Here is a 26,589-nt window from a genome sequence, read left to right on the forward strand (position 1 = left end):
GAGAAAGTTTGTCCCAGCGATGCATGATTGGCTCCCATCCTGTGCCGGGTGGGGGTACCCCCTCGAGAGCGCGGTGGATACGGCTTTGCACCCCGAAAGCACCGTTCCTGCTCCTCCTGGTGCGGCTTTGCACGAAAATAACGTCAGATAAGAGGTGTGTGCATGGGGATGGGGAATGTGCTGTCTCTGCAATGAGTCTGCGTTGAGCTGCAACAAGTGGGTGGGAGAAACCTGGGGAAGAAAGTGAGCAGGGGAGGAAACGATGGGGGTTCTGTGCCTGGGCTCGGATGTGAGGTGGTTGGTGGCAGAGAGGAGCTGGAGGGCTCTGGCTTGGGCTCTGTAGCAGCTTGGGGGAATTAATGTTTGCAGCTGGGTGTTTGTGGATGCGTTGTCCTTCCAGGAATCCTGCACATCCCACGTGGAGCGTCTCGTTTCCAGAAACTCTTTGAGATGATGAGTTTAATGCCAACAGAGGTCTCAAGGGTGAAGAGTCCAGAGAACTGATGTGTCCTGGGAGACCAAGGATGGCGAGAGGATGTCCAGGCAGATGAGCACAGAGACTAAGGCCAGGAGCGGGATGAAACCCTGGGACGGGAGATGAGGGGGTGGAGGAGTTGGTGACCGCTGGTGACAAAAAGCCGTGGTGGGTTGATAGCTGGAAGTCCAAAGTATTGGCCTAAAAGTACTCTTGGGCTGGCCTGGAACATAAAAAGAGACCTTTAACCCTGAGTTAGTGAGGAAAGAGATTCTTATGAGCAAAAGGAAACATTTTAGTTTGTCTTTAAGCATTAAAAAATGCTTACAATTTATTTTTCACAAAGCTGCAATGAATGTGAAATCAGAAACATTTTTCTTTGGTTTAGAAAATGTCAAAAAAAAGCGCTATTTCTTTTGGAAACTTACCTTTGCAGCCTTTTTTTTTTTTGACAATGCAGCAAACTCAAGCCCTGGCTGGAAAATGCTTTGATCTGGGGGTGGCTGGGAGGGGGGAACGTGGCAGGGGCAGCTGGCAGAGAGGCAGAAAGCTGGGTCCGATGCCCTGCACGGGGGATACTTGGGGCTTGGAAAGGGCATGGGAATGTGCCAAGGGGAGTCTGGGGGAAAGCCGGGATCAGGGGGAACCTGTGGCAGCCTGGAAGGAGAGGATTGCGTTAGAGAGCTTGAGGAAACACTCCTTGGCCTCGGTGGGAACGGGATGGTATCGGGAAGGGGGGTTGCAGGAGCAGGTACCCGGGGCTCAGTGTCCTTTTGGGGCTCTGAGAGCCCGCTGATGGGAAAAAATACGGCTCTGGTTGGGATGCACAAAGATTGCTTCTTCAGTTTCGGAGATTTCGTGCGAAAAACACCCACTCATGCTAAAAAGCTTGGATTGTTCGCCTCTCTTGGCAGTAGGCAGAGCTGCCGACGGCTTCCCGGGGAGCGGAGCAGAGCCCACAGAGGGGCCGGGGCGAGCCGAGGGGCTGAAGCCCGGGGGGCTGCCCCACCAGTGGCTCCAGCCTGGGGGGCGAAAAATATCTGAGCTCCTTTGCAGGCAGCTGGTGCACGAGGAATCGGCGGGACGGTGGCGTCCCTGCGCCGGGCTGCTCCCTCCATCCTGGGTACGGCTGCCAGCCGGTGCTGGGAAGGATGCTGAGGGGGCCAATGCCCGTATTTAACTCCCTGGTCGCAGAGTGAGACCCGCAGCAGAGCAAGTGTGCGTGTGTCAGTCAGCATCTCGAACCAATGGGTGCCTGGTAGGAGGTCTGCGTTCCCCGGTGCACGCACGGAGCCTGGTGCTCCTTCTGCGACTTGTGTGCGTGCGCGCGCGTGCAAGGGAAAATCAGAGCCGCTGACTGCCTGCTCCCGTCTCTCTCTCTCTCTCTCTCCCCCCCTCTCTAGCTCACTAACTCCGTCTCCCTCCCTCTGCAAACATTGGATTTAAACCTGCTCAGAATTCAACGCAGACGAAAGCAGCGGCGGCGGCAGCAAGCAGCAAGCAGATCAGCCGCTAGCCTACCGCAGCTCCAAGATGTACCATCCTGCCTGCTGGATCGTCTTCACGGCCACCACTGCCCTGCTCTTCATCCCAGGTCGGGCAAAAAGCTTTGTCTCCAGGGGATGGGGTGGCATCGGCTCGCGGGGTGGGAAAGCCGAGCGGTGGGCGCGCTGGGTATGGTGGGGGGGGGACCCGGACTTCATGCACATCGCGCACGAACGCACACACGCAGGCAGGCAGCGAGTTGCTCTGCAGCACGGAATTGCCAAGTGCTTCCAGCCAGCGGGGTTCAAACAGCCGTGCCTGTCCCCCCGCGGCAGGGCTGACCCTCCCCCCCCCCGGCTGGGCACCGAGCCCCACGCACCCCAGCGACACTGGCACCTGCCACGGGGGTGGCCGGGATGGCACGGCAGCCTCCCAGGCTGGGCAGAACCCGTCCCCTCGGACCACCGCTGGCTGTAAATGATGGGGTCACGGAGCGTTTTTCCCTGCAAAGTTGGGCACCCCCTGTGCCCTCCCTCTCTCCCGAGCTGTCACGCTATTCCCCGTGCTCCCCCGCATCCCTGCTTCCCCCATTGCTAGCAGGCAAACTCCAGTGCCTCGCTCCCTTTTACGGAGTGAAAACGAGCCCCCCGATCCGGGCACGCCGGGGGGGACCGCGTCGGGCTGCGGCGGAGGTGCCGCAACCTGGGCAAGCCGAGCCAGTGGCCACACGAGACGCGGGTCGGCCTCGTCGCCGTGGCTCGCTCGTGGCAGGGGGGGGACACGCTGGGTCTGGATCCGGCGCTGGTGCTCAGCGGGTGGGTCGCGGCGGGGCAGCGAGCGCAGCCCTGCGCCGCATCCGCGGGGAGGGAGCGATGGGAGCTGCACGCCATGGAAGTGGCGGGGGGGAGAGGGGGGGGAAGAAGTCGCCGGCATTTTTTTTGACGATGATGTGCACTTTTAGCAGCTGAAAAGATTATGGTTCCTGTGCAAAGCAGATGGGGGGACCGGGTGTGGAGGCTGGGATGCGATCTGAACCCACCGTGTGTTTTTTCATGACTGTCAGCGGGAATTATGTTGGGCTCAGGAGGGCAGGGAAGAGGCACAGCTATAATTTCAGCGGCTTTTCCGTGGTTTAGTTACAGCGCTTTGACTGTGCAGGGCTGGCGTGTGTGGGAAGAGGATGAGGCTGGCGGAGAAGAGGTTCGCTGTGTCACAGCTGGCACACAGCTCTTGCCACAGCTGTGATGAGCACGAGAGGACTCAGGCTAAAACTTCCTCGCAGAGACTCGTGCCGTGGGACTGGTGGCATCCCGGGGTCCCGCAGCAGAGCGGTGCCACGCTGCATCCTGAGCGGTCCGCAGGTACACGAGCCCCTGACGCGGGGCTGGGTACCACTGCTGCTCGGTGGGATGGCAGGGGGAGGTGATGGGCGATAGCCTGCGATGGCTGGGTGAGGAGCACCGATGGAGGATCTGACAGCTGTGCCGCCCGCTCCTCGGCAGTGCCTTAAACCAAACCGATGGTTTGGCACGTGAGTGTGAGGGGGATGACGCGGGTGCTTGAGCTGCCCGACTGCTGAATCCAAGGGGATTTTTTTAGCTGAAAATCTTATCTTGAGCAAGATTGGGCAGGTGTGCCCGACGCAGGGGCAGCTCACTGCACCAACGCCGTGCCTAGCAGAGCGTGGGCTCTTTCACCCTCTTGCTAGCCGAGGTTCCTCTTGGTCGAGGAACAATTTGCAGCGGTGCGGGTCGAACGGGAGGATGTGTGACACTCGACGGGCTGCCGTCAAGGTGTCCTTACGCTGCGGGAGCTGGCAGAGCCCCGGTGCCCAGCCTTTGCTGTCTGCTGGTGCCCCGCTGCAGTTTCCTCGGGTTGTGGTTTGGCCCGAAGCCTGGGCTAGCTCTGGCATCTGTGCGTGCCAGGGAAGGAGAAGGCCTGTGCATTTAAGCCCCCGGTGATCTGGGAGAGGTTCCCTGATCCACACTTAGGCGGTTGTAGCTTTCCCTTCTTATTCCTACTAAGCAGCAGTATCTGCTTTGGCTCCCAACGTCCGCTGAGCCAAACCAGCCCAGGACTTTGCCCAGCTGGGCTCAGCCGTTAATCCGTCAAGCTGAAACCTGCTGCCTGCCTTAGAGGAAGGGAAATATTCCAGTGCACGGGGCTGGCTGCTCGAGGCTTTGCCTTCCTGCCCCCGCACCCACCGCTTTCTGCCTCCAACCATGGGATTTTGAGCATCTCTTCTCTTTTTCATTTTTGCATGGCTGGCAGAGGCTGGATGTTTTCCCTCTCAGGCCACAGCACTGATCTCAGTCTCGGTTTCACTGCCGACCCTTGGAGCCTGCACCTTCCTGGAGTGCTTTTTTTGGGGGAGGCTGTTTATTATTTGCAAGCGTGGTCCCACATGTTTTGTGCAGGTGACGCTCCTCTGGGATATGCAGAGGCTGTTTGTGAAGCGCCAACTCTTTCCCTCTCCGTTTTTATCCAAATCCTGCGGGAGTTTCGCCCGGGGTGGTTCAAGTGAGAAGGGAACCTGCTTTTAGAAGGTGTGATTAGAGTGAAGGGAAACATCACAACTTGAAGGCTCCTGCAGAAAATAGCATCACAAAGTTATTATTAGCTGTAATAGCTTATTTGCCAGTTTTTCCCTCTTTCTCTTGCTCCCACCTCTGTTCTCCTCCCCCCTCTTACTTTCGTTAAGAAAGATGCGTTTTTCCCATCGGGGTTCATGTCGTATCGTTACCAATTTACTCTTGCAGAATCTAAAGACACAAAAGGTTAATGGAATAATGAAACCCTGACCCGTCTGGTCATACATAGTGTCTTACTCTGCAGCTTTTTATTTCTTTGTAAGACAAGTTTCCGTCCAAAATAATTTCGAAGGCTTAATACTGTTGTCATCCGGTGCCTTGGGGGAGGCGGGTTCCTGGACATCGGTTGCTGTCTGAGGTGGGATCCTTCTGATGGGAAGGACGCTGAGGATTGTTAATGAGCCCAGCGCCGCAGGATGGGGAGGTAGAGGGGTAATTTAATTGTCGAGCTGTTGGCAAATGCTTTGAACTGTTGGTTTGGAGATGTACTGGGAGTGGGCTGTGATGGGCTGGAGAATAAATCTGGGGCAGGGAGAAGTATATTGGACTAGTGTGCCTTTATGGTGCGACCCCATGGCTCTTCAGGTGGCAAAAATCAATGCACATCAGCTTCTTCAGACATTTATGGCGCTGTCTTTGCTGGCTTGGTGAAAAGACTCGTCATGGCAGCGGCTCTTTTCAGAGGTCAGAAACCTGCCCATGCCAGATGAGATGGACCATCCTGTTTTTTCTTGCTCCTGGGCATCAGGGTGAGGATAAAGCTTCCAGAGAGTCCCCCAGCGCTCTGCTGTCATTCCTTGTACTCGGGACCTGCTTTCTGCATCTCCGCAGAGACTCTGGCTGTGCAACCCCCTGTGCCACCGTTGCCTGGGATGATGGCTGTCACCCCTCTGCGGCAGGATGCCAGGCAGGCGGAGGGCTGCCGATCCCTGCAACTAAGCCCAAGAATAAGTACCTGGAGCACATTAGTTCCGCTTTAGCGTCATTTCAATATGAGCGAGAGGGACTTAAAGGGATTTTCTGTGCTCTCCCAAAGGCTGGGGATAGCAGCGGGTAAGGCACTGCAGCCATCGGCTCTCCATCAGCTGGGGAGGAGAGAGGTCCCAGCTGGAAGGGGAGCCTGCACCAGCAGGCATCAGCCCAAAAACCCTGCCTGGTTTTCCTCTGCCCAAGGCTTGGGCTGTAGTTTCCCTGGAAGATTTCGATTCCTCTATCCCCTGGCTCCTGGGACAGGGAGAAAGCTGGTGTCGGCCTTTTTAGAGGATGTTTTGTTTCTGCTGGGAGGAGCAGCCCATGCCCTTGTTCCTAAAGGGTGCAGGGAGGGAGCGTGGCGGCAGGTCGGGCACACACAGTCAAAACCCGTGCGAATCCCCACGACAAAGTTTTCAGAACTATTTGCTCTGGGGGCTGCAGGTTTCGGGGCTGGTGGCTCTGGCAGCTGCCTTCCAGGATGTCCCAAAGCAGCGAACCTTGCTGTGCGTTTTCCAGCAGCTTCTCTTTGACAGCCTCTCCTTTGTGCATTCCTGGCTTGCAGACGATGAGTGGAGGAGCTTTTGCTGGTGCGGATCCCTGTGAAAAACTGAAAAAGGAGAAATCTTTCAAAGGCACCGATGGGAGCTGGGTACCTTAACCGGTGCCTTTGAAAATCTTCCCCAAAGGCTTGAATGTTTGGTTATGGCGAATTTCCAGCTGCATAGACAGCAGTGTTCGTGTTTTACACTTGAATATGCAATTTGAAGTTTGTGCTCTGCTCGGGTAGGAACCGAAGTCGCTGGGTGAGGAGCGGGGAAGGAGGGTGCTGGGGTGCTGCAGCAAACCCCGGTGTGTTCAGGGAGGGACCAGGGTACCCGGGAGGATACTTTTGCTGCAGTCAAGTGGGGATAGAGGAAAACTTCTGTTTTTTGTTGTTTTTTTTTTTTCTATAACATCCTTCATGACCTTGTGGTCAGCCTGGACTTTGCAGTTCTATCCTTTTTCTATCCCCGGGCACTGGTCCCCATCCCTCCTTCCCTTCTTTCCTTGGCATCTCCTGAGATGTTCCCGGCTGCTGGTGTGTGCAGGATGGGGAATGATCTCAGCTGTCACGCTTCTCCTTTTTGTTTAAACTTAAAAATAACAACAGCTCTGCTGCAAACCTCCGTGCCTCCCAGTCATCTCTCCCTTTCCCTAATGAAGGCATGGTGCTTATGATTATCAATGCGGCAACGGCACATACAGAGGTGGCTTTGACACTTGCTGCTCAGTGGGTGGGTTTTTCCAGGGAACTCCTCTTCGTTTTATTCTTGGAGGAAAGAAACGCTTTCCTGCCTGCTTCTCAAAAGCTCTGGGACTGCATTATCACCCTCAAGGGGTGACCAAGCAACGTGGCTTGCTAGGTCTGGAGAGGTAGGAAGGGCAGGGAATGCATCACCCTTGTGAAATGATGGTTGTAGCATGAGCCCGGGTGTTGTGGGGTCCGGCTGAGTGGGACCTTGGAGCTGGTGGACTCTCTAGTCTCGGCCTAGACTCAGAGAACATGGGGTGGTGGAAGGCAGTGGTCTGTGGCATTGGTCTGAGTTGTGTGGAGATGGTGGGCTTCTCCTGGCAAGGCCAAGGGAAGAGCGTTTTGCAGAGGAGGTGTCTCCTCAACATCATCCAAAGCAGGGAACGGTTTCACGGTTGCAGCAAGCGGGGACTGTGGTTTCGGGAGCTTTCTGGGAAGGAGACTTGGTGCTTCTCACGGATCTCATGTCCTGGATCTGTCTGCTTAGGCTGAGCATCCCAGATGGACACACCAGCCTTGGGCACCAAGGCTCCGTGAGCTGCAGAGACCCGTCGGTGCATCGGTGTTGGGAGCAGCTTCCCTGGGAGGAGCCGTTTTGGGGCAGCGGGACCTGATGCCTGTGCGGCAGAGTCATGTGTGCGCCAAACACGTGTGAGATGAGGCAAGGAAGGGGGAAAAAGAAGAGTTATTTTTAGGATTACTTTTCTGTGAATTCAGCGCTAGTGAGAAGTGCTGGATTGACAGCTCTGGAGACTGAAGAGGGCTGCAAAGCGCAGGGAAGGGGTAGCCCAGCGAACCTCCTTGCAAGCTCTGTGCCTCGGGATGGGATGCTGGAACTGGACCTCATCCGGACAGCAAAATCACGGGGTTGTGTTGACCAGAGCTGGTGCACCAATGGGGTTTTATGCAGAGGATACGAGCTTCCCGGGGGACAAGCTGGGGTTACCTGTGGCTGATGTGGCTTTGTCCTTCATGGCTCACCCCATGGTGAGTTTCTCATGGCTCCTCAGCCACGTGAGGACCAGCCGGACCTGCAGCAGGAGGGCTTGGGCTTCCTTCTGGTACAGCAGGAACAATGTTGGCCTTCCTGCCAACCAAATTTCCCAGACGTGTTTCTTCACCACGCTCCTTGCGGGGCATGGAAGAAGAGGTCTTCACGTGGGGCTTCGGGTCCTCAGAGCAGCTCCGAAGTGGTGCGAGTGGGGGGAGGCAAGCTGCTCCGAGCATCCTCCCTCCGCTGTCCACCTGCCAGCCCATCGCCTCCTCTTCCCAACTGTTTACTTCTGGCTTTTGTTTCCCGGACTTGTTGCTATGCGTGCGGCGTGTGGAAGGAGCTCCAGCGAATATAGGCCACACTTTGATTGTTCAGCAAGCTGGAAAATGATGATTATAATTTTTGACAGAAGGGAAAGAGGGGGGAAGAAGATCTCTGGGCTTTCAAATCTGCTCTGTCATAAGCAGGATCTTGTGAGGGCCTTCTGATGACTTCTCCCGCCCCAAAGGAAATGGCGTTTGCATAGCAAGAGGGGTTAGAGGAAAAATTCCTCTCTTTACAAGGACAAACCAGCACTTCTTCCACCTCGTGCGGCGGTCCTGTCACAGCGCGTAAGCGAAACACGGTTGGTGTCGGCTGGTAATCGAATGGGAAACATCCGAGAAAAACCTGGATGCTGCTAAAACCCCCCCGTCCCTGTTCGAGCAGCACCACGTGGGTGCATCCTTCGTGATGCAGCTGCTGGCAGGGGTCCTGGCACAGAGCCCGTGCCCCCGGGGACATGGGTGTTAAGGTCCTTGGAGCCAGGGGTGTAGAGCATCCGGAAACCGTCTGGGAATGGGTCCCAAAGGACCCTGTAGGCTTATCCCCATGGGGCCACATCATGGCTGGACCTGTCCCAGCACGTTCCTGGGTGGCAGCAGAGCCCATGGAGACATTGGCTGCTCCTGCCGTGCCCGACTCGTTGGTCCAGACAATCACCGCTGGCATCGGCTGCACAGTCGCCGCCGGATCTGCCCGTTTATTTATTTTATTTAATGGCATTGGCTAATTTCCACTTTAATTTTTTTTTTTTATGTGTGTGTTTATTTTAACGCGATCACTTCTAATGAGGCTAATGACATTTAGTCTCCATGGCGGCGCATTTTAATTTGGTCACCGAAATGTCAGCGGGAGGCAGCCGACTCCTATCTGTCCGTGACAAAAGGCACCGCAGACAAAGGGGCTCTGTCCCCGGCCCTCCCTCACCCTCCTTATCTCCTGCCTCCCAGGGACGGGCCAGGACGTTTGGCAAAGCCACCATCCCCTCCTCCGTTGGCACCAGGGGAGAGGGCTCGGGCGCCAAACGCTGCGAGGATGAAAGGCGAGGGCTGCCGGAAATGCAACCTTTTCAGGAGAGCCAGCGCGACGTAATTAATCAGATGTCAAACCCTCTAAGCAAAGTTAGCTTTGATGGGCAGGGAAATCTGTCAAATAGGCTGTTCTGCTGCCCCCGGCGCTTTGCCATCTCTCTCTGCCCATCAGTCTGCCTCGCCACCTCTCCTTTCCATGGCTGGGGTGGCATCTCCTATAGCCAGGTAGGACCTTTCAGCTTCCAAAGTGTGGAGCAGCATCTCCTCACCCTTGCTGGAGGTGATGGCAGGGCTGGTGCCGTGGGACAAAGTGGTGTGGGCGCTTGTGAGTCCCTTTGTGGGGTGGGAAATGGTCCATGAGCGTCCATGACGTGGGTGTTCACAGGGGTCGAGGTGGTTGAACGCTGCAGTGTGGAGCTGGAGAGGGCTCTGGTGCAAAGTCAGGGTGTCAGGAGCAGCCTAAAAGCCCAGGGAGTTGGCACTGGGGTTGCAGGTGGCTGCACTGGAGAGGTGGCAACTTCTCTGCGTTGTGTTGTGCTTGAGTCCTCTTGAGATGTTGAACGTTAGGAGCCCGAGCCATTTTGCTTAAGAATGAGTCCTTTTCTCTGCCATCTGGGTCCAAACGCAGCCGAATGTGATCTGTTCTCCTTTGATCTGTTCCTCCCTCTCCATTCTATGTACCAGGAATGGATGAAGATTAAAGTTTGCAGCTTCTGAGCAAACTAGGTTGCTCATCGCTGCATGATACCCAATTACCTGCTGATATCTCAGGAGTGAGGAGGTATTGATCCTGCTTGGATTTGAACTTGTTGAACCAAAGAGTCTGGATATTTCAGATCCGTTGCTGAGGACATGCCGTTTCCTTCAGGAATCGAAGCGCCATGCGAGCTGTGTTTCTGCACCCCGTGGTTCTCAGGGCTGATGGGAGGTGGGTCCGTTGTCTCTGCCACGTGGGAAATGACCAATAAGTGATAAATAATCACACCTGTACTCTCTACACAGTACAAGAGGAGGTAGATGTAATGACTTTTGTGATGTACATGAGGAACACCTCCATTTTACTGAAAATGAGTCCCCAGCAGCGTTTATTTTCCCCCCACGTGGGTGGTTTTCGGTGCCCTCCCCGCACAGTCTCTTTGTGAGCACCACAGTCTGCAGAAGTGCCTTCGATGGCGTCCCCTGTGTCCGCCTTCCTCCTGTCTTCTGCTGCCCGTCGTGCTCCCAACCAGAAATACTCTTATCAATTTGAAACTAAAACAGAAGTTCTCCCAAAATTACCCGGTGAGATGAGGCCTGAGGGACTGGATCGAAACGTTTATTACTGAAACTCGGTGGTATCAGGTCTCGCTCTTGTGTAGTGGTTGTTTCCAGTAGATGTTAAAACGCTTCATGGAGAAGAGAAATTTTGTTGTCCCTGTTTTTGCAGACAGAGAAGCCGAGAAATAAAGAGGGGAAATGACTTGCCCGAGGCTTGTGCAGAGACACGTGTTGAAAGACGTGTCCTTGCTGTAGCTCCAGACCCGAAGTGGAGGTTTCTGCGTGTTTTTCCTTGCGATACACTGAGTTTTTGGCTTCCTCCTTTCAGGAACACGGGAGAAAGACTGTGGGATCGATACATTGGGCTGTAAAATCCCTGTGCCGGGCTGACATGGAGCTGGAGCATCACGGGGCTCTTGGACTTGCACTTATTGACCGTCGGAGCAACGGTTGCCCTGGTTAGTGTCACCGGCAGGAGAGGCTGTACCACACTTCAGGCCAGCGTTTGACTTCTGGAGGTAGTCAGATGTGAATTTATGATGAATGAGAGGCTTAGTCTGGCTTTGTGAGTCGAGGGGCACCTTCTGCTCCTCTTGAAGTCGTCAGGAGGGCAGCATGTGCTTGATCCCCCTGGCCCTTTCGCATCTCCTCTCTGCCTGGCGTCCCCCGAGGTCCGAGAGTGATGAATTCCGAGGTGAAACCAGGAGATGAACAGAGCAGAAAATCTCAAGCACGCTTTTCACTCAACCCTTGGGCTCCAAATGGAAACGCTCCGTGCAATTTAACGGAGAGCGCGCGTTCGTCCCGGCGATAACCCGCCCCACATCCACTTCGGGAGCCGCAGCATCCGCCGGCCGCTCTGAGGCCGGGAGCCGATGCCTTTGCCAGCCTTTCCGTATCCTCGGGATACTTTGTCTTTATAAAGTAGCAATAAGTGGACAGCATAATATATTTCACTTTTAATAAGGTGTTGCCAGTTGCACACACTCCGCAGAGCAATTAGTGTCAAAAGCAGCTAAGCAATGGCGGGGAGCCGTAATTCGGCTGTTTACCGGGCTGGAGGATTTATGGACTGGCGTTGGGGGGAGCTGCGGTCGCAGCTTGGCTGGAGATACGGGAGGTGCTGTGCACTGGCTCTGAAACCACGAGCTTCCGAGCCGTCAAGAGTCCTGCCGAGTCGTGGCAACTCTTGAGAGAGAGGCTCAAACCAGCCACTGCTTCCTTGCGGTGCCCCCCCCCCCAGCTCCGAGGCTTGGGAGCATTCCGGCGAAAGGGGATGCTGAGCCCACTCAGATGTGCCAGCCAGCCCAGTGGTTGCCCAAAATTCAGGCAGGGAGGACCTGTTTGGTCTTTGTGTGTTGGCCTGGTCCTCACCGGGGAAGAGTTGCGTCTGGATTGAAGGGCTTGGTTGGTGTGTGGGTGTTGAGCTGATGGAGATGGTGCCACAGGGCTGGAGAGGGGAGTTTTCAGCTCTTGCAGAGGCTCTTCTGCATCCTTCCAGCTCATGAAATATGTGGAAGTATCCGGAGCTGATGGGGGACCATACTCAGTTACGGCAGTAACCCCTTTTGCCGTGCGACATTGTCTATCCCAGGCATCCAGGACTTCTTGCTTTATTATTTTTTATTTTTTTTTTCAGCATGGGGGCACGTTGGACAGAGAGCTTCAGTGAGCTCAGCCCGGGGAGGTGCTCGTCTCTGCCTCCTTCCCGTGAACTGAACATCCCCTGCTTTTGTCTGGGGACTCTCTGATCATCACAGGCTGTACCGAGCAGTAGGAAGGCAGGTTTGATAACGGCTGCCCGTGCGTTGATCTCTCTGCCGAGGCAGTCGGCTAAGCCATCCTGCTGGAGCCCTCCTGCCCGGATCTAACCGGGCTCCCGCTGGCGCTCGGGGTGTGGGTTTCCAGAGGCTTGGCTCAGCGGTCCTTGGCTGGGAATAGCTTCGTGGGTGGAGGAGAAGCGGCGTTTCTCTAAAGAGGTGGCGCGGCTGGAGGTGCCGCTGTGCCTGACGGCACCGATCGGGCTGCAGATGCTGCGGATTCAATCCAGCCCGGATCCGCTGCGGGGAAACAAATTCAGTTTGTGTCAGATCTGTCGGGTCTGATTTCGGGGAGTCTGAAATCAGCCTCTCGGGGAACGGATGGGAAAGCGCCGGCTTGCAGCTGCTAACGAGCGAGGCACGATGCCAGGGATGCAGCGGATGGGTTTTGCATCCCCGATCCCCCGGTGCCGTCGGCTCTGCGCACCTGAACCTGCACCTTCACCATCCCAGCCCCTCGGGCAGCCTTCACCTTCCCCCCCAGAGGGAAGAGCCAAAGTGTTTGGTTTCCAGAGCGAGCACAGGCAATAGTTCTGAGCCCACACCCCCATCTGCTCCCCCTTTCCCACCCCCTGTTTCTCAGTTCAATAAAGTCCCAGTTTCTTGGGTTTGTTCTCCAAATCGAAAGCCTTCCATTTTCACACCTCGGTAATTGGTGCTATCTGTTGAGAGAAACTCTGCAACTCCAGCCAGCCAAGGTCAGGAGGAGCTGAATTGAATTAAAAGGAGCAGAAATTGGTTCGAGGTGGGCAGAGGGCCGCGGGGAGAACTATGCAATTTCTCTCCTCGGGGCTCCTGATGAGCAGAGCGAGTGGCAGCTTCCCATCTCAGCCGGCGAGGGGCTGACATCGGCCCACCCACACCTTAATCTGCGCACCGAGGTGGGCACCTTTCGATTGAAAACAAGGAAATGAGACCCAGCATCTCCTCCTTTTATCTGGTCAGCGGGACAAGGCTCTGCTCCTCCGGTTCCTTGGCTGGGATGCTGGCAGCTGTAACTGAAATGACCTTGTGGTGATTAAATACAGCAAGAAATGATGTTTTTAATAGAAAACTGAAGCTGTGATACAAGCTGATGGCGAGGAGATTTAAGATGCCATCCACTAATCCTACCTGTGACTCAAACCCAGGTGGAAAACCCCCAGTGCTCTCAGTCTGAGTTAAGGGGGAGCATCCTGACGTTCAGATCGTGGTTCCCCAGCTGGCTTAAGTTGGTGTAAAACTGGAGCAATTTCAGCCAAAGCTCGTGGATTCACCACCCTGCAGTAGAGCTGTGGCTGGAGGGCGTGCTGGGAAGTGCCATGGCGTGGAGTTGTCTTAGGGGAATAGGTGTGATGCTTATAGCTTGTATGGAGCTGCTTGGAAATTTTCCCATGTTGTTTTTTTTTTTTTCCCCTGCTTGAAAAACATCTATTTCTTCGCTCACGGATTGTATGAGCGCTCTTTGCTTGGCTCTGGAAAGTTTGCTGGTCTTGAGGATGCTGTTTGTAGGAGCAGGAGGAAAGCCATCCCAGGAAGGGAATGCTGTGGCCTCCAGTCCCTGCTCTGCCCTTATCCCTCAGCCCACACCGAGTCTCTCTTCCCCAGTCCAGGCTGGGCTGCCTTTCTCTTTTGGAGCTCTTCTGCTGGATGTATAATTAGTGTTTATAAGGGATTTGGCCCCGGGTCTTCCCCAGCCCAGCTAAATGTCCTTGGCTCTTCAGAACTAGAGCCGCTCTCGCCGCGGCGCTGCCTTGGTGAGTATTCAGAGTAGAGTGGCTCCAACAGGAGCGCGCGGAAAGGGGGAGACGTTTCAAATGGTGAAATTTCATGCGACAAGGGAACAATTTTCCACCCACTTCTGAGCTGGAGCAAAGCCCTTCCAGCCTCTCTTTCTCTCACTCCCCAGCTGGGCTGGCAGCGGGGACGGTGCCATTTATTAGAAGCAGTGAGAAGGCACGTGGCCAAGGTAGCCTCGGAGGATGCCAAGCGCGGCACCCCGGCTGCCCAGCTGTTTGGAGGGCGTGCTCGGAGGATGTCCCCAGCCTCATTTTTACCCCCAGGGGACGCGGTGCTTGTGGCCTCCCTGTCCCCTGCTCCCGTCCTCGGAGCCTCGGGCTGCAGCTGGCAGAGCACCCTGCGGCCACCCCGGGCCCCCGCTCTGCCTCTCCTGTAATTTATACAAGAGCAAGCCGATGTTCCCTTTTAAATTGACAAAGGCGGAGAATGGAGCCCGGGAAGCCCTCTGACCCCGGAGCCCTGGTCCATGAAAATTACAGGCGCCGTACAGCGCCTTTCCTCTTGATGTACTCGCGGTGGGGAGATGCTGGTTAATTTGCCAGGACTCAGAGGTGACCCGGGTTTAATAAAGAGGATTAATGGATTTGAGCTAAAGGTCTCGGCTGTGTTGAGCTGATAGCCTTCTCCTTCGAAGACACTCCGGCGGGGCACGGCTCAGCCTCTTGCGGGGAGACGCGGGGATGTGGCTCGCTTAAAGGAGCACGCTGCTGCGTCGGCAGGTGATTTCCTCAGGGGTCAATTAGCAACGCCAGGTCTCCCGACTTCATCTTCTCCGGGCTGGGCAGCGCTGCAGGGAGGCTGCCAACCTGCCCCGTCTCCTGCCTCTGGAGATGGCAGGGAGCAGGGAGGCTGGCACTGCTCCGAGATGTCCCCATCCCACTGCCCGGACACGTGTGCCATCCCTGAGGTCGGAAAAGACTGGGTGGCTGAAAGTGGAGAGTGTGATAGCCAGGTGCAGACCTCACGCACAGCCTTTTGCTCCTGTTTTGGGCTCAGACTCATCTTTCCTGCAGCTGGCCCCGTGCTGCGGCTGCGTCAGGCTGGGTGATGGCAGCCGTGCTGGCCGGCCAGCGCATCCCTGCAGCAGTGCTGACCTTACCCAGGCGAGTTTGTGTTTCGTACCGAGCCTGGCAGTGCCTCCCGCAGTGAGTTACGCTCTTCCTTGACCCCTCGGGGAGGAGAGGCAGGGTTTTAGGGATGGGGATGGGTACACCAGGAGACTCGGCAGCTGTGGGGAGCCTGGGAGCAGCAGAGGAGATGGTTTGGCTCAGGGGCCGGACACCTGAGTATTGTCACAGCTGGATGTAGGGATCTAGGTAAGATGGAGAGGGAATTTTTCATACTCGGGGAGGAAGAGGAGGATGTGAGGGGTGGCAGGGCTGAGTGAGTGGGCAGGAGCTGCAGCAGGGCAGTTTGTCTCAGCGGATCCATGCTGCCTTCCCTGCGGGCGAGCTCCTACGTGCCGTTCTCGTAAGGGTTAACGACAGCCCTCTGAGGGTGATGCCGCGGGGCTGTCGAAACTCATAGCAGGAGGGATGGGCTGCAGGTGGCTGTGATGGGGGAAAAGGCTGAGCTGCTGCCATACCCCCCTGCTCTGCCTTCTCTCTTAATGCTCCCAGCACTCGGGGAGCAACGAATTCCCCGTAGCATCCCGCTCCCTGGCCCCGGAGTCTCTGGCGATATTCCCGTAATAAGTAAGTGGAGTACTTTGGATGGGAGAGGCGAGGGACTGGGCCGCTTTCCCTGCCCGGAAAATGCGTGCGCGATCAATGCAATCAACTTACCCTTCAGGTCCTTTTTGGGTTGGATGGCAGCGATGCTCTGACTGAAACCCATTTATTGAGTGGGGAAGGTGCAATGAAATCACAGGCTGTAGCTTTTACCAGCTCCTGGCTTCTGCCTTGTCTTTTTCTCATCCAGCAGCCTGCCTCATATTATGAAGCATTACTCTCATAAAACCCCATTTCTCCTCTTTTCAGAGGGGTAGGTGAGCACGCAGCAACTTGTCGTTTGCCAACCATGGGTAGATGTGCTCAACAAGATGTCCCGGAGTGGAGCTGAGTCATCTCTACACTATTATTTGTCTCTCTGGGGCTGGACACTGACCTCTCTTACCTTGATGCTCATCAGGGAAATCCAAATACTTTCCTTGCAGAGCTGAGCAGGAGGTGAGATTCAAAGCCGTTTGCACTCTCCTCCTGATGGATCCCATGGCTCTTCGGGATGGGAAGTGAGGGTATGGGATGTATTGTGGAGAAATGAAGTACAGGAGCCCGAGTGAATGATTCAGCAAACGTGCTCGGATGTGACGTTCCGTTGGGACGGATCCCGACGTGCTGCTGGATCGCAGCTCCGGGTGGAAACCACAGGGGGAATTTGTAGGGGTGCGTGTGGCTGCACAAATCCTGTGTTTCCCTGGGAACGAGCTCAGATTTTGTCCATCTGTTGCGTGTGTTTTGGTCACTTCAGGCTGATGCTGGCTATTTTTTTTTTTGTCTGAAAACTACATGACTCCTGGGGAATTTTTCCCCTTCTAAGCAGGCCTGTTTTCGAGTCGGTGCTGAAATGAGGGAAAAAAAGGAAAAAAAAAAAAAGAAATTGTGAGTTTGCTGTCATTTAATCTCTTATAACCAGCCGCCACAGAGCTTGAGGCGCGAGCCTGTCTGGCAAATAATCTTTAATGCTCACGAGTGGCCAGGACTTGGGTTTTGTCTTACGTCTGCTTCCTCCAGCAGCATCCCCTCCGTACCATCCTCTTCCTCGGGAGGCTCTTGCCTGCGTTGTCTCCCCTCCGCCACTGCCTGGCATTTAGCCTTGGAAATGGTCGTGTATTATTTAGCTCGGCATCAGAGATCAGAAACGTGGTTTTGGGGGGAAGGAGCAAGGGCAGAGCATCCCCAGCTCCAGCACTCGCCTGGGTTTTGCCTGGGAAGCCAGTGGAGCAGCTCCGCGGTCCGACCCTCCGGCCCCACTCCGCTGCGGTGGCTTTTCCCGGGATAGCTCTCATCCCGGGCACTGGGCCTGGCGTGAAATTGCTGTTCACCCCTGCAGCAGGAGATTTAATTATCATTAGCTTAGCTCCGCGTGGTGTCATGCAGCTGCGAGTTTATCTGGGCCTTTTAAAAATCCAGCTGCAATATATTTAATTTCCCCCCCCCCCCCTTTCCTTGTGTTTTTATTCTTTGCCTCGTACAAAAGCTTTGCTAACCTATAATATTTGGGGCCGCTTTGGCAGCTGGTGACCACGGTGCGTCCTTGAAGGGGGAGGAAGATGAGTATTTCAAGGAGACTTGAGCCAGGCAGCGATAGCAACCTGTGGGCATGTTGAAAAATATGCAAGTCCCATTCCCAGGACTTCGGCAGTTTTTGCAGAATCTCATGTTTATTTTATAGCCTATCAATTAGACTGGGGGAAAAAAAAAAGTCAGAAGTGTTCAAAAATCCCCTCTTTCTTGCTGGCAGGTTGTGAGTGGGAGTTGGGGTCATAGCAGGTGTGGGAGGAAGGGGAAAGATCCCTGGGGAGTTTTCCTCTCTGGGCTGGAAAAGCCAAGCTCCCCGACTTTCCTGGATTTTCAAGTTTTTTTTCCAAGATCCCGCAGCCTATGCAATGGGCTGGCAAAAAAACAGCCCCATCTCTCCACTAAACGGCCGCCTTTTAGCAAAAGTTTGTTTGCATCCAGCAGTGTCCCCAAAACTCTCTTTTTAAACTCCAAATTGTTTTTTTCCACCAAAAATCCACTTTTGCTGGGAAATCTCAGGCAAGTCCTCGTCCTTTGGGCCAAGTCCCTGGCACGGTGACCTTTTCCTATGGCTTTTCCTATCCTTTCCCCACCCAGCCCCTCAAAGCTGCTTTCCCCCCATTGCCAATAAAGGCAAACAAAAATTAAATCTATAATTATCATTACTAATTCCACTTAATTAGTCACAAGCCAGCAGCCAAATTGGCTTTCTCATAATTATCAGATAAGCAGTAAGCACATCTCATAGATTATAATTAACACTGCTTAATTAAAATCTAATATACATACACCCTTTCCTCAACATATGCCTAATTGGGTTCACAACAGAGGGGGGCTGAAGCATCCCCCCATCCCCGTTGCTCCCCCAAAGGTTCATTTGATGCCACTTCTGCATTAAGTTGGTGGCGGGGCAGGATGTTCTTCTTCTTTTGCTTTAAAACATCTTGGCTCAAAAAAAAAAAAGACATCTCCCTGTTTCATGGTGAACTGACACAAGATACTCTCCCGACTTAACTATTTTTTATTATTATTGTTATTGCTCCAGCTGTGACCTCTCCATAATCCCCCGTCTACGCTGGGCTCTGCAATAATAAAGCAGCTTGAATAAATTACGCTTTCAAAGGCGAAGGCCGGATTTTGGCGCTGAGCTCTGGAAATTGATGTCTCTTTTATTTCCTTCTTCTTTTCCCGAGCGAGGTCGGGGGAGGCTCCGAGGCGGCGGTGGAGCCTTGTGCATCGAGGGAAACTCTTGCCCTTGCTTCCACCCTCCTTGGCCATTTGTATCTCTGCACGAAATGCTCCTGCTGACCCCTTTCCCATGGGGACAGCAGCTGCGTGGTCCTGGGGTGCAAGAAGGACCTTGGATGAGGGGTTGATGCTCACAGGTGAGAGCCTCCAAGCGATGGTCTACACTCTGGAGTAGCTTTTAGCTCCGCTTTCCCTGCGTTTGGTGGAATCAGTTGTGGATGGGAGACCAAAGTCTGAGCCAGCTCTGCTGTCCCTGGCAACCCACCGCCTGCCTGGGTGTCATGAGGGACCACGAAGCCTTCGGTGTCCCCACGGAGGTGAGTTGTGAGCAGAGTGCCGCTGCCACTGCCTGACCTTGGGGCGATAATTACATCGTGTTCCCAGGTAGCCCTGCCTCCCGTTTTGCTGAGGAGCCCTCGTCTGTTTGGCTGCCTGAGAGAAGCGGAAACTACTGATAGTGCTGATTATTAATTAGATCATTTGCCTGCCAGTTTTTTGCTGAGCTAATATCTGACTGGTGAGTTGATTCACTGTGGGAGATTTGCAAAATGTGATTTCCGTCTGAGAGATGCTGAGCTGAGCTCCTTGCAGCCAGGATGGAGGGAGGCTCCTTCTCCAGGACTTCATCCTGGCTGGAGACCCCCCCTCTCCACAGGGGGCATCACCGTCATGAGTGCTGGTCCTTGGGGATGGGGGTCTTCCAGGTCTGGAGCATCACGGCTGAGGGTGATGCAAGGGCATCCCAGCGCTCCGTGGTGGGAGCTAATCTCGAAAGGCCCTTTAATGCGGCGGCTGCGGAAAGGAAAAGGCTTGGCACATGTTCTGGTGTCGGGGGAGGATTTGCGGATTAGAGATGTGTAATTGTATGTAGTGCATGACAAAACAAAATAAGTGGCAAAAAGAACTCAGTCGTATTAAGGATTCAAAGCGAGCGTTAAGCTTTTTTACATTAAGGAGGAAAAAAAAAAGGCGAGCAAAACGTGCGAGGCGAAATCCCCTTTTCCTCCCCGCAGCCTTTGCTCCCTGCGCTCCCGCTCCGCCCTGGCTTGGATGCGATGCCAGGGGTGAGGGACGCTCGCCGTCCGCGGGGGAGAGAGAGGGACCAACCGCTTCCCAAAACTTTTCCTACCCAGGAGCCAGGCTTGGATGGATTTGCTGGCTGGGGATAGATGTGCATTTGGAAAATGAAGGTGAAACACAGCCGGGGCTTCCTGGCTGGTTTTCTTGGCCATGTTGGCGCATTGGAAGAGCCGTGGGCTTTGAGCTGGCAGCGTGGTCCAAAGCTGGTTGCAGGAGGGGCTCAGCTGTTCCGTGCCATCCCTGCTGCCGTGCAGTCGGGCATCTCGGCGACCAGTTGCTCGCGAGCTTTTCGCTAAGACTGCGCGAGGCAGCTGTATGCTTTTTTCCGTGGGGATTTCTCGCCATCATAAGATCTTCCCAGATTAAGTAAATAATTTCACATTAGCTTAATTAAGTCTAATAGACTCATTAGTTCACTCTTCGAGCATGTTCCCAAGGGAACAATGGCCTGGAACCGTGAAGAGTTGCTGCGGAGAAGTCCTGTGGCATCTTGAAGGCAGGCGCTGGCAGCGGGGAGCTCTGCTCCAGGTTGAAGGTTGAGATCCAGGAGGTTCAGGAGTTAAAAATTCACATCCTTGTGGTGGCTTGAATCATGGGCAGGTCTTTCCTGCCCAAAATGCTGCTGGATTTTGGGCTGGCTGGTGGCTCAGGTGTGGCCATGTCGGTGGGTGCAGTGTCCCGAGCAGGAGCGTGGTCCAGACCATCCCCTGGTGTCACAACAGCCTCCGTGTGCTTGGGGATAGCTTGACCTGCTTTGAACGTTGGTGGCACCACGAGACCAGTTTGGCAGTTCCATGAAGCCAGACTTTGGGGTGGATTTTTGGATGCTTTTGCAGCACTTTCGTTATTTCTGCCTGCTGCTGGCTCCACGAAGCCAAGAGGTTCTGAAGCCCACTGTGCTCAGAAGCATGGAGAAGAGCAGAGGGTCCCAATCCAATGGCAGAGTTTGGACGGTCCCTCTGGCAGCCGTGAGGACAGGTTGTGGCAGGAGCAGCTCCTGGATGGTGTTTTGCCCAAAGTCACGGACAGGGGACGTGGAGCGACTGGTTGGGGACTAACATTGAGCAGATGTAGCAGATGCGTGGGGAAAAGTGCTGTGGCTTCCCTCAACAGAAGGCGATGGGGAAGGGAAAGAGCTGATGGAAGCTGAAATGTTGGTGTGTGTGCAGATGTTTGCCGGGGGAGGGAGCATGTCTGTTCACAGCAGGGGAGCATTTTGGCTTTTCTGTTACCTGCCTTCCTGGTGGTGTGCGATACCCAACGATGCTGCGGTGCACAGGGCGTTTTTACGATGTGTTTTAAAGTTATGTCAAGGGCATTGAGAGCATATGGGTAGGTGACCTCTTTTGGCATTTGCATAAACCTGAATAAAATAAAATAAAATAAAATAAAATAAAATAAAATAAAATAAAATAAAATAAAATAAAATAAAACTTGGAGAGGAAGGCAGAGACCTGCGGCTCTCCTCATTCTGGTGCCCTGTTTCTACCTCCCCCACACAATGCTGAGGTGCGGAAAGCACAGAAGAGGGAGGTAGACATCTGGTTTCCCTTTCAAAAGCATTGCCTGTTCTTTATTTATAAAGAAATTATTGTATTTAAAGCCAATACTCATCTCTTGTACCAGCAAAAGAGCAGAGATAGGTGGATAGATTAGAGAGAAGTGGGTTGTGCATATAAATGGGAGTTAATTTGCTGACTCTTTGGAGGAGTGAAACCTGCTGAGAGCTGTGGGCTTGGGGCCTCCTGGTGGTATTTTGCCTTCAAAAGCAGGGAGAGATGTGCCTGGCTTGGCTGGAGGGGTGCTGCATCCCAGCGTGCCGGGTACCACCCTCTCTTCTGCATGGCAGAAGCATCCCTTGGGCATCGGAGTGGGCAACTTCTCTTACACTTGTGATTTTGAGATTTGTGCCTTCAGATCCCACCCGTGGCATTTCTCTTTGCCCCACGGCATGGCATGAATCCAGAGGGGTGGTGGGGTTTAGCCCGGGCTGTGCATCAACTCCAGCAGGGATGGGAATGGGAAAGGAATAGATTGAAGCGCTAAATATACCCAGCAGGAACCAGCTGGAGCTGGAGGAAACCTCAAACGTGTACCTATAGAAGAACACAATGTTTCATTTGTTTTGTTTCATTTCACAAGAAAAATCTTCACAGCCCAAACTGTCACTTTGGAAATAATTTGTGGCTGAGGATTTCAACACCCACTCCAATGATATTTTATTCTGACCCTAAACAAAATCAATAGCTTTTCCCCCCCCCCGTCCTTTTTCTTCTTCCTCGAGAAAACAGTATTTTTCAGCTCAGTGGAAGAAGAAAATAGATTCTGCCCAGTGTTGTTAAAAAGATATTATAACCAGTGTCTCTGGAAGTGTAAAAAGTACATGATCTAATATGTCTGAAGCAATTTTGAAAGGCTACTTTATTTAGGATAATGGAGAAGCAGCAGTAAACCTCATAATCTTCCCGGATAAAGCAGGAGGGTTCAGAGCTGCAGCTTTCTGCCCTGGCTTCTTATTTTTTTTCCAATCAGATCCAGGGTTCAATCCGGATGAGGTGGTGGGACCCTCCGGCAGCCGGGCAGGGGGCTGCAATGCTCCTGCCCGCCGGGTCGGGGGCACCAGCCGGGTGATGCTGGGGAGTCAGGGAGGTCCTGTTTTGGGTCTGTGAAGCCCCTGTGGAGGGGAGCGGGGCTCTGGGATGCAGAAGCATCTCTGGGAGGGTTTAGGGCAGCGGGGATGCGGCGGCATCCGATGTTAGGGCACTGATGTTGCCTCTTTTCATGTTCCCAAGCTCTGAAAGCAGAGAGGAGCCTTCAGCAGTATTGTTCCGTCAGTTGCCCTTCTTGGGAATTACAGAAAATCTTGTTTGTCAGAAGGGAGGCAAAAAAAGAAAAAAAAAAAAAAGAAAAAGAGGAGTCTGGTGAATTTTAAAATAAATTATAAATTATTTTTTTAATAAATTATGAATACATTTTCTCTGTCAGGATTCGAGACTCTGCTCTCTGATCAAAAAGTTTCCGAGTGTGTTCTCTCCCCGCTTACTCAAATGTAGATATGTGCATTTCTGCTCCTGATTTTATTTTATTTTATTTTGATGAATTTTTCACTCCGCCAACAACAAATACTTTGTTTGTTCTTGACGGGCACCGAGGGAGAAAACTTTTGAAACCCTGCTCAAACACTTCACTTGCAATCAGGGAGAGGATGCTCTGTGCTGCCGCAGCCCCTCCGGCACTTGGACGGGGAGCGGGAGGAGGCAGCGGGGAAAGGGGTGTAGAGGAAAAGGGAGGATGGATGGAGCTAGTGCCAGGTGGGCTTGGTGTGTGCCACCAGCCTGATTCTAACAGGGATTGCTCGTGGTGGGGAAACAGTTTCTTAAAGGTCTTTCCAAAGGTCTGAGGTCTGAATCCTTTGAAGAGACGAGATCCAGTGGGTTTGCATAGCGTTGTCTCCATGCCCAAGCTTTCCAAGCATTTGGTTTTTGCGTCCGTGCCAGGCTTGGGCTCTGCTCTGGCTTTTGCTGCTCGGGTGCAGGTAAGGACCCAGTTCCTTACAGACACTTCCTCCTGCTGCCACCCAAGACAGCTGCCCACCAGCATGTCCTTGGGCCACTCGTTGGGCTGGATAAAAGGGACTTTATTAGCCTCCTCTTCAGAGGATGACAGGGGCAATCACTCTTGTGGATTTTAATTAAAATGTTTAATTAAGCAGAGTTCTAGCAGGCAGAAAAGTTAACGCTGATCCTGGACGAGTCCCCAGACTTGGAGTCAGTGGAGGCAAGGGAGAGGAGGAGATCCGGGCGGAGGAGATGCGTTAAGCTGCCCGTCGGTAACGTTGCAGGACTCCGCATAAGAGCGGGCAGGAAGGGCAGGAGATGGCTGCAGTGGCAGTGACAGGCGTGTGTGCTGGTTATTGATGTCTCTCTGGTGCCAGTTTGAGGGGAATGGTGGCTTTCTTGGATCTCCTGCTGTTGTAGACTCGTTCTTTGCCTTTTTTGTAGTGGTGGCTCTTCTTCGACCTGAAGTGCACTGCAATCCCCCAGGTCCTTCTCAGCATCTCTCCTGCTCAGCTAATCCCTTCCCAGCCTGTACCAGTGCGTGGGATTATTCTGCCCCAGGTGCTGAGCTTGGCACTTTTCCTTGCTTAATGTCATAGATGCTCTTCAATATTTGGAAAAACACAGCTGCTCCCATAAAAACAAATCCCTGAATTGTGTTGAGGTTCGTAAAACTCATTTACTGGGTGGAAGTCCCAGGAACAGCAGTGCCTGAAGTGGCAGAAGAGCCAAGGCAATGGCTGGACTAATTGGCTTCTGTTAATTGTACTAGGACAAATTAATGGCGAGCAAGACAAGACCTGGCTGTGCTGGCTTTGGACTCTTTTTGCCCATTGCCTTGGAAGCACAGGTCTTCCATGTGAGTACATCCATGGTTTTAAAAAGAAGCATTGGAAACCAGTTCCTGAAATAGACTGTGGGGAAGGAAGGAGGGGAAAAAAAAATCAGTGCAATGTACAGCTTTTCTCCAGGGAGCAATTACCAGCCCGAGAAAAAGCTATTAGTGCTGCACTCCCTGAAACGCCTTTCCATGTGTGTGCATCCTCTGCAGCTCCCTTCCCCCTGGTCTCCAGCAGCAGGTCCAGGAGGAGCTGCCAGCCTGGGAAGGGACCACCCAGCTCCCCCGAGAGCGTGGAGCACTCCCCAAAGCCTCACCCCATTCTGTCACCTCTCCTTAGGCTGAAAGGGAAGGGCAAGGCAGGAGAGCCCGACGAAAGCTCCTTCTCTTCCTTTCAAGCTTTGGGGAGGATGCTCCGGGGAGGGTTGGGCTTTAGGATTCCTGCCCTCCCAGCTGTGGAGTGAGTTCTCAATTTGAGGGTGATAGTTGTAACGTCAGTGCTGGTGACCAGGATTATTATTGAGAAGCTTCTCAGCTTCTCAATAATAATATAATAATAATAATAATAATAATGCATGAGAAGGTGAGATTGCAAGGGAATAGGATGACTGAGAGAACTGGAGTTACCAGCTGGAGAGCAATGCGGTCGTGTTATCCAGTTAACACCTCGTGGAGCTGGGGAATATTTAGCTGTGGCTACCAGGAGCCTCGGGGTGAGTGGCTGAGGGTTTTACGGTGGGCAGTTTGGTGTGAAAAACCAGGGCCACCTCCCGAGCTGAGGATGCCACCCGCTGTCACCCATTCCCCGGTTAGCACCGGTGCCAAGGTCAGCCTTCTCCGTCTCAGAGCTCCGCTTCCCCCCTCCGTGGCGATCGCTGACGTGTTTATTTCCCTGATTAATGAACTCTGCAAATTAACCTCCACGCTGCTCTATAATTGCCGTTAAGGCTTCAAAAATCACTTAAGCGTTTCCGGCGCTCGCCAGCCCATTCCGTTCGGCTGGCCAGCGCGGCGTGCTGATTGCGGGGAGATAGAGCCCGTCTCCTGACCTCCACGTTTACAATTAATTATTGCATTCAGCACCCAAATTACCCCCGGTCTCCACGTGCTCGGCTTTATCTCTCTGCACACACAGGCTTGACTTTTAATTAAAGGCCCTTCAAATTAAATGAAAACAAATTCAATTATTGCCTCTCATTGGAACAGCTCACCGCAGACTCCTGACTATACTTCTTCTGCAGAGAACCTGGGGAACGCTGGTCTCCCATAATCCAGTCTAACTAAATTTGCCTGGTCTGCTGTTTTCCTTATCATCAGTTGAGCTGTTCTCTCGCCACCGGGTCAGACGTGAGCTTGACTTGCAGAGGAAGCTGAGTTTTAAATGGTATTGCCCTCTCCTGTCTGCGTCTTCAAGGAGAAGATGCTCTTGTATGCTGTGGAGGGGTGGGACCATCGTCATTAGTCTTCATTTGGGCTGCAGTGGAATGTAGAGGACCCCAAAAATGAGGGTTTGGCCTCCTTGGTGCTGGATACTTGACTGCCAGGCGGTGGGATGGTCCTTCACCCAAGGGGACTGTAGTGTTCAGAGCTGTACCTTCAAGTGCGAAGTCCTCCAAGCCCCAGGTCTTCTCAAAGGGGAAAGTGTCTCATGAGAAGAGGGGCAAAAATTTTCCAGAAGTGTTCCAACTTGCGTTATTGTAGGTGGGGAAGCGTCACAAGTTAACGTTGTTTCTGATGGCCGTTGGTATGGCTGGAGAAGGTTCCACGGCAGGTGGACACTTTGAGAGAGCTTGGCTCAAACAGGAGCTCTCGGCTGGAGATGAGCTTCATTTAACCCAAATAGTGCCTTCTAACTCTTAGACGCCTTTTCAAATGATGATCTTGCCTCTCCCCTCCATCTGCAGCCCTCCAGCCAGGGTTTCTTAGCTAGCAAAGCATCTATCAGTCCCACAATCCAGTGATTCCCTAAAAAGCCCTTGTTCATCTCCCATGTGAAGGAGAGAGAGGGAACGTGGCTGCGGCACCGCTCTGCCAAGTCATTTGCTCCCAGTTATTATTTTTTCTCTCTTTGCGGAGTTTGTGCCATCATCTGTGCTGGCGGGAGCTGGCAGGAGGGACCAGCTCCAGCCTGGCTGATGCGGAGGGGGGAAACGGTCCAGCGCGCGGAGGAGGGGAAACCAAAGTCATCAAGCGTGCCCGAAAACCAGAATGACAATTAATGTCTGGGGTAACACTCTCTGGTGGCGTAAATCAGCGGAACCGCCGCAGCGTTTTGCCAAGGAGCATCAGCGGATGATCCGCCTCATTAGCTTCACCTACGGAGATCCCTTCTCCGGGTCACGGGGGCTGCCCGTGCCCGGCGAGGGGTGGGCGGTGGGCACGGGCGCCAGGCAGCAATGCCACGCGTGGATGAGTCGGAGGGACGGTTCGAAAAGCACCGGCCTGCGCGTTCCGAAGCAGCCGAACTCCTCATAACTCTCCCGCTGTGCCGAGCCTCTCCGCGTGCCGCTCCGTATGGTAATGACACGAGATTATAGTGCTCTTTAAAAGGCTGCAGCCATCTCCTTTATTTCGCTGGCAGCCGAGCGTGGCTGCCTCGCGGTGATCGAGG

General features: G+C 53.7%; 1 protein-coding gene across 1 annotated transcript in view; it reads left to right on the top strand.

Annotated features, from left to right (window-relative positions):
• The first annotated feature begins 2,008 nt into the window (after positions 1–2,008).
• The window catches only part of LOC104372752 (opioid-binding protein/cell adhesion molecule homolog), a 274,639-nt gene continuing 250,058 nt past the window's right edge, over positions 2,009–26,589 (top strand). The window contains exon 1 of the mRNA XM_086626806.1: positions 2,009–2,069. Coding sequence (XP_086482932.1) covers positions 2,009–2,069 — 61 coding nt within the window. The remainder of the gene's footprint in view (positions 2,070–26,589) is intronic.

This window comes from Tauraco erythrolophus, chromosome 26 (assembly GCF_009769465.1).
Source record: "Tauraco erythrolophus isolate bTauEry1 chromosome 26, bTauEry1.pri, whole genome shotgun sequence".
Classification (NCBI taxonomy): Eukaryota; Metazoa; Chordata; class Aves; order Musophagiformes; family Musophagidae; genus Tauraco; species Tauraco erythrolophus.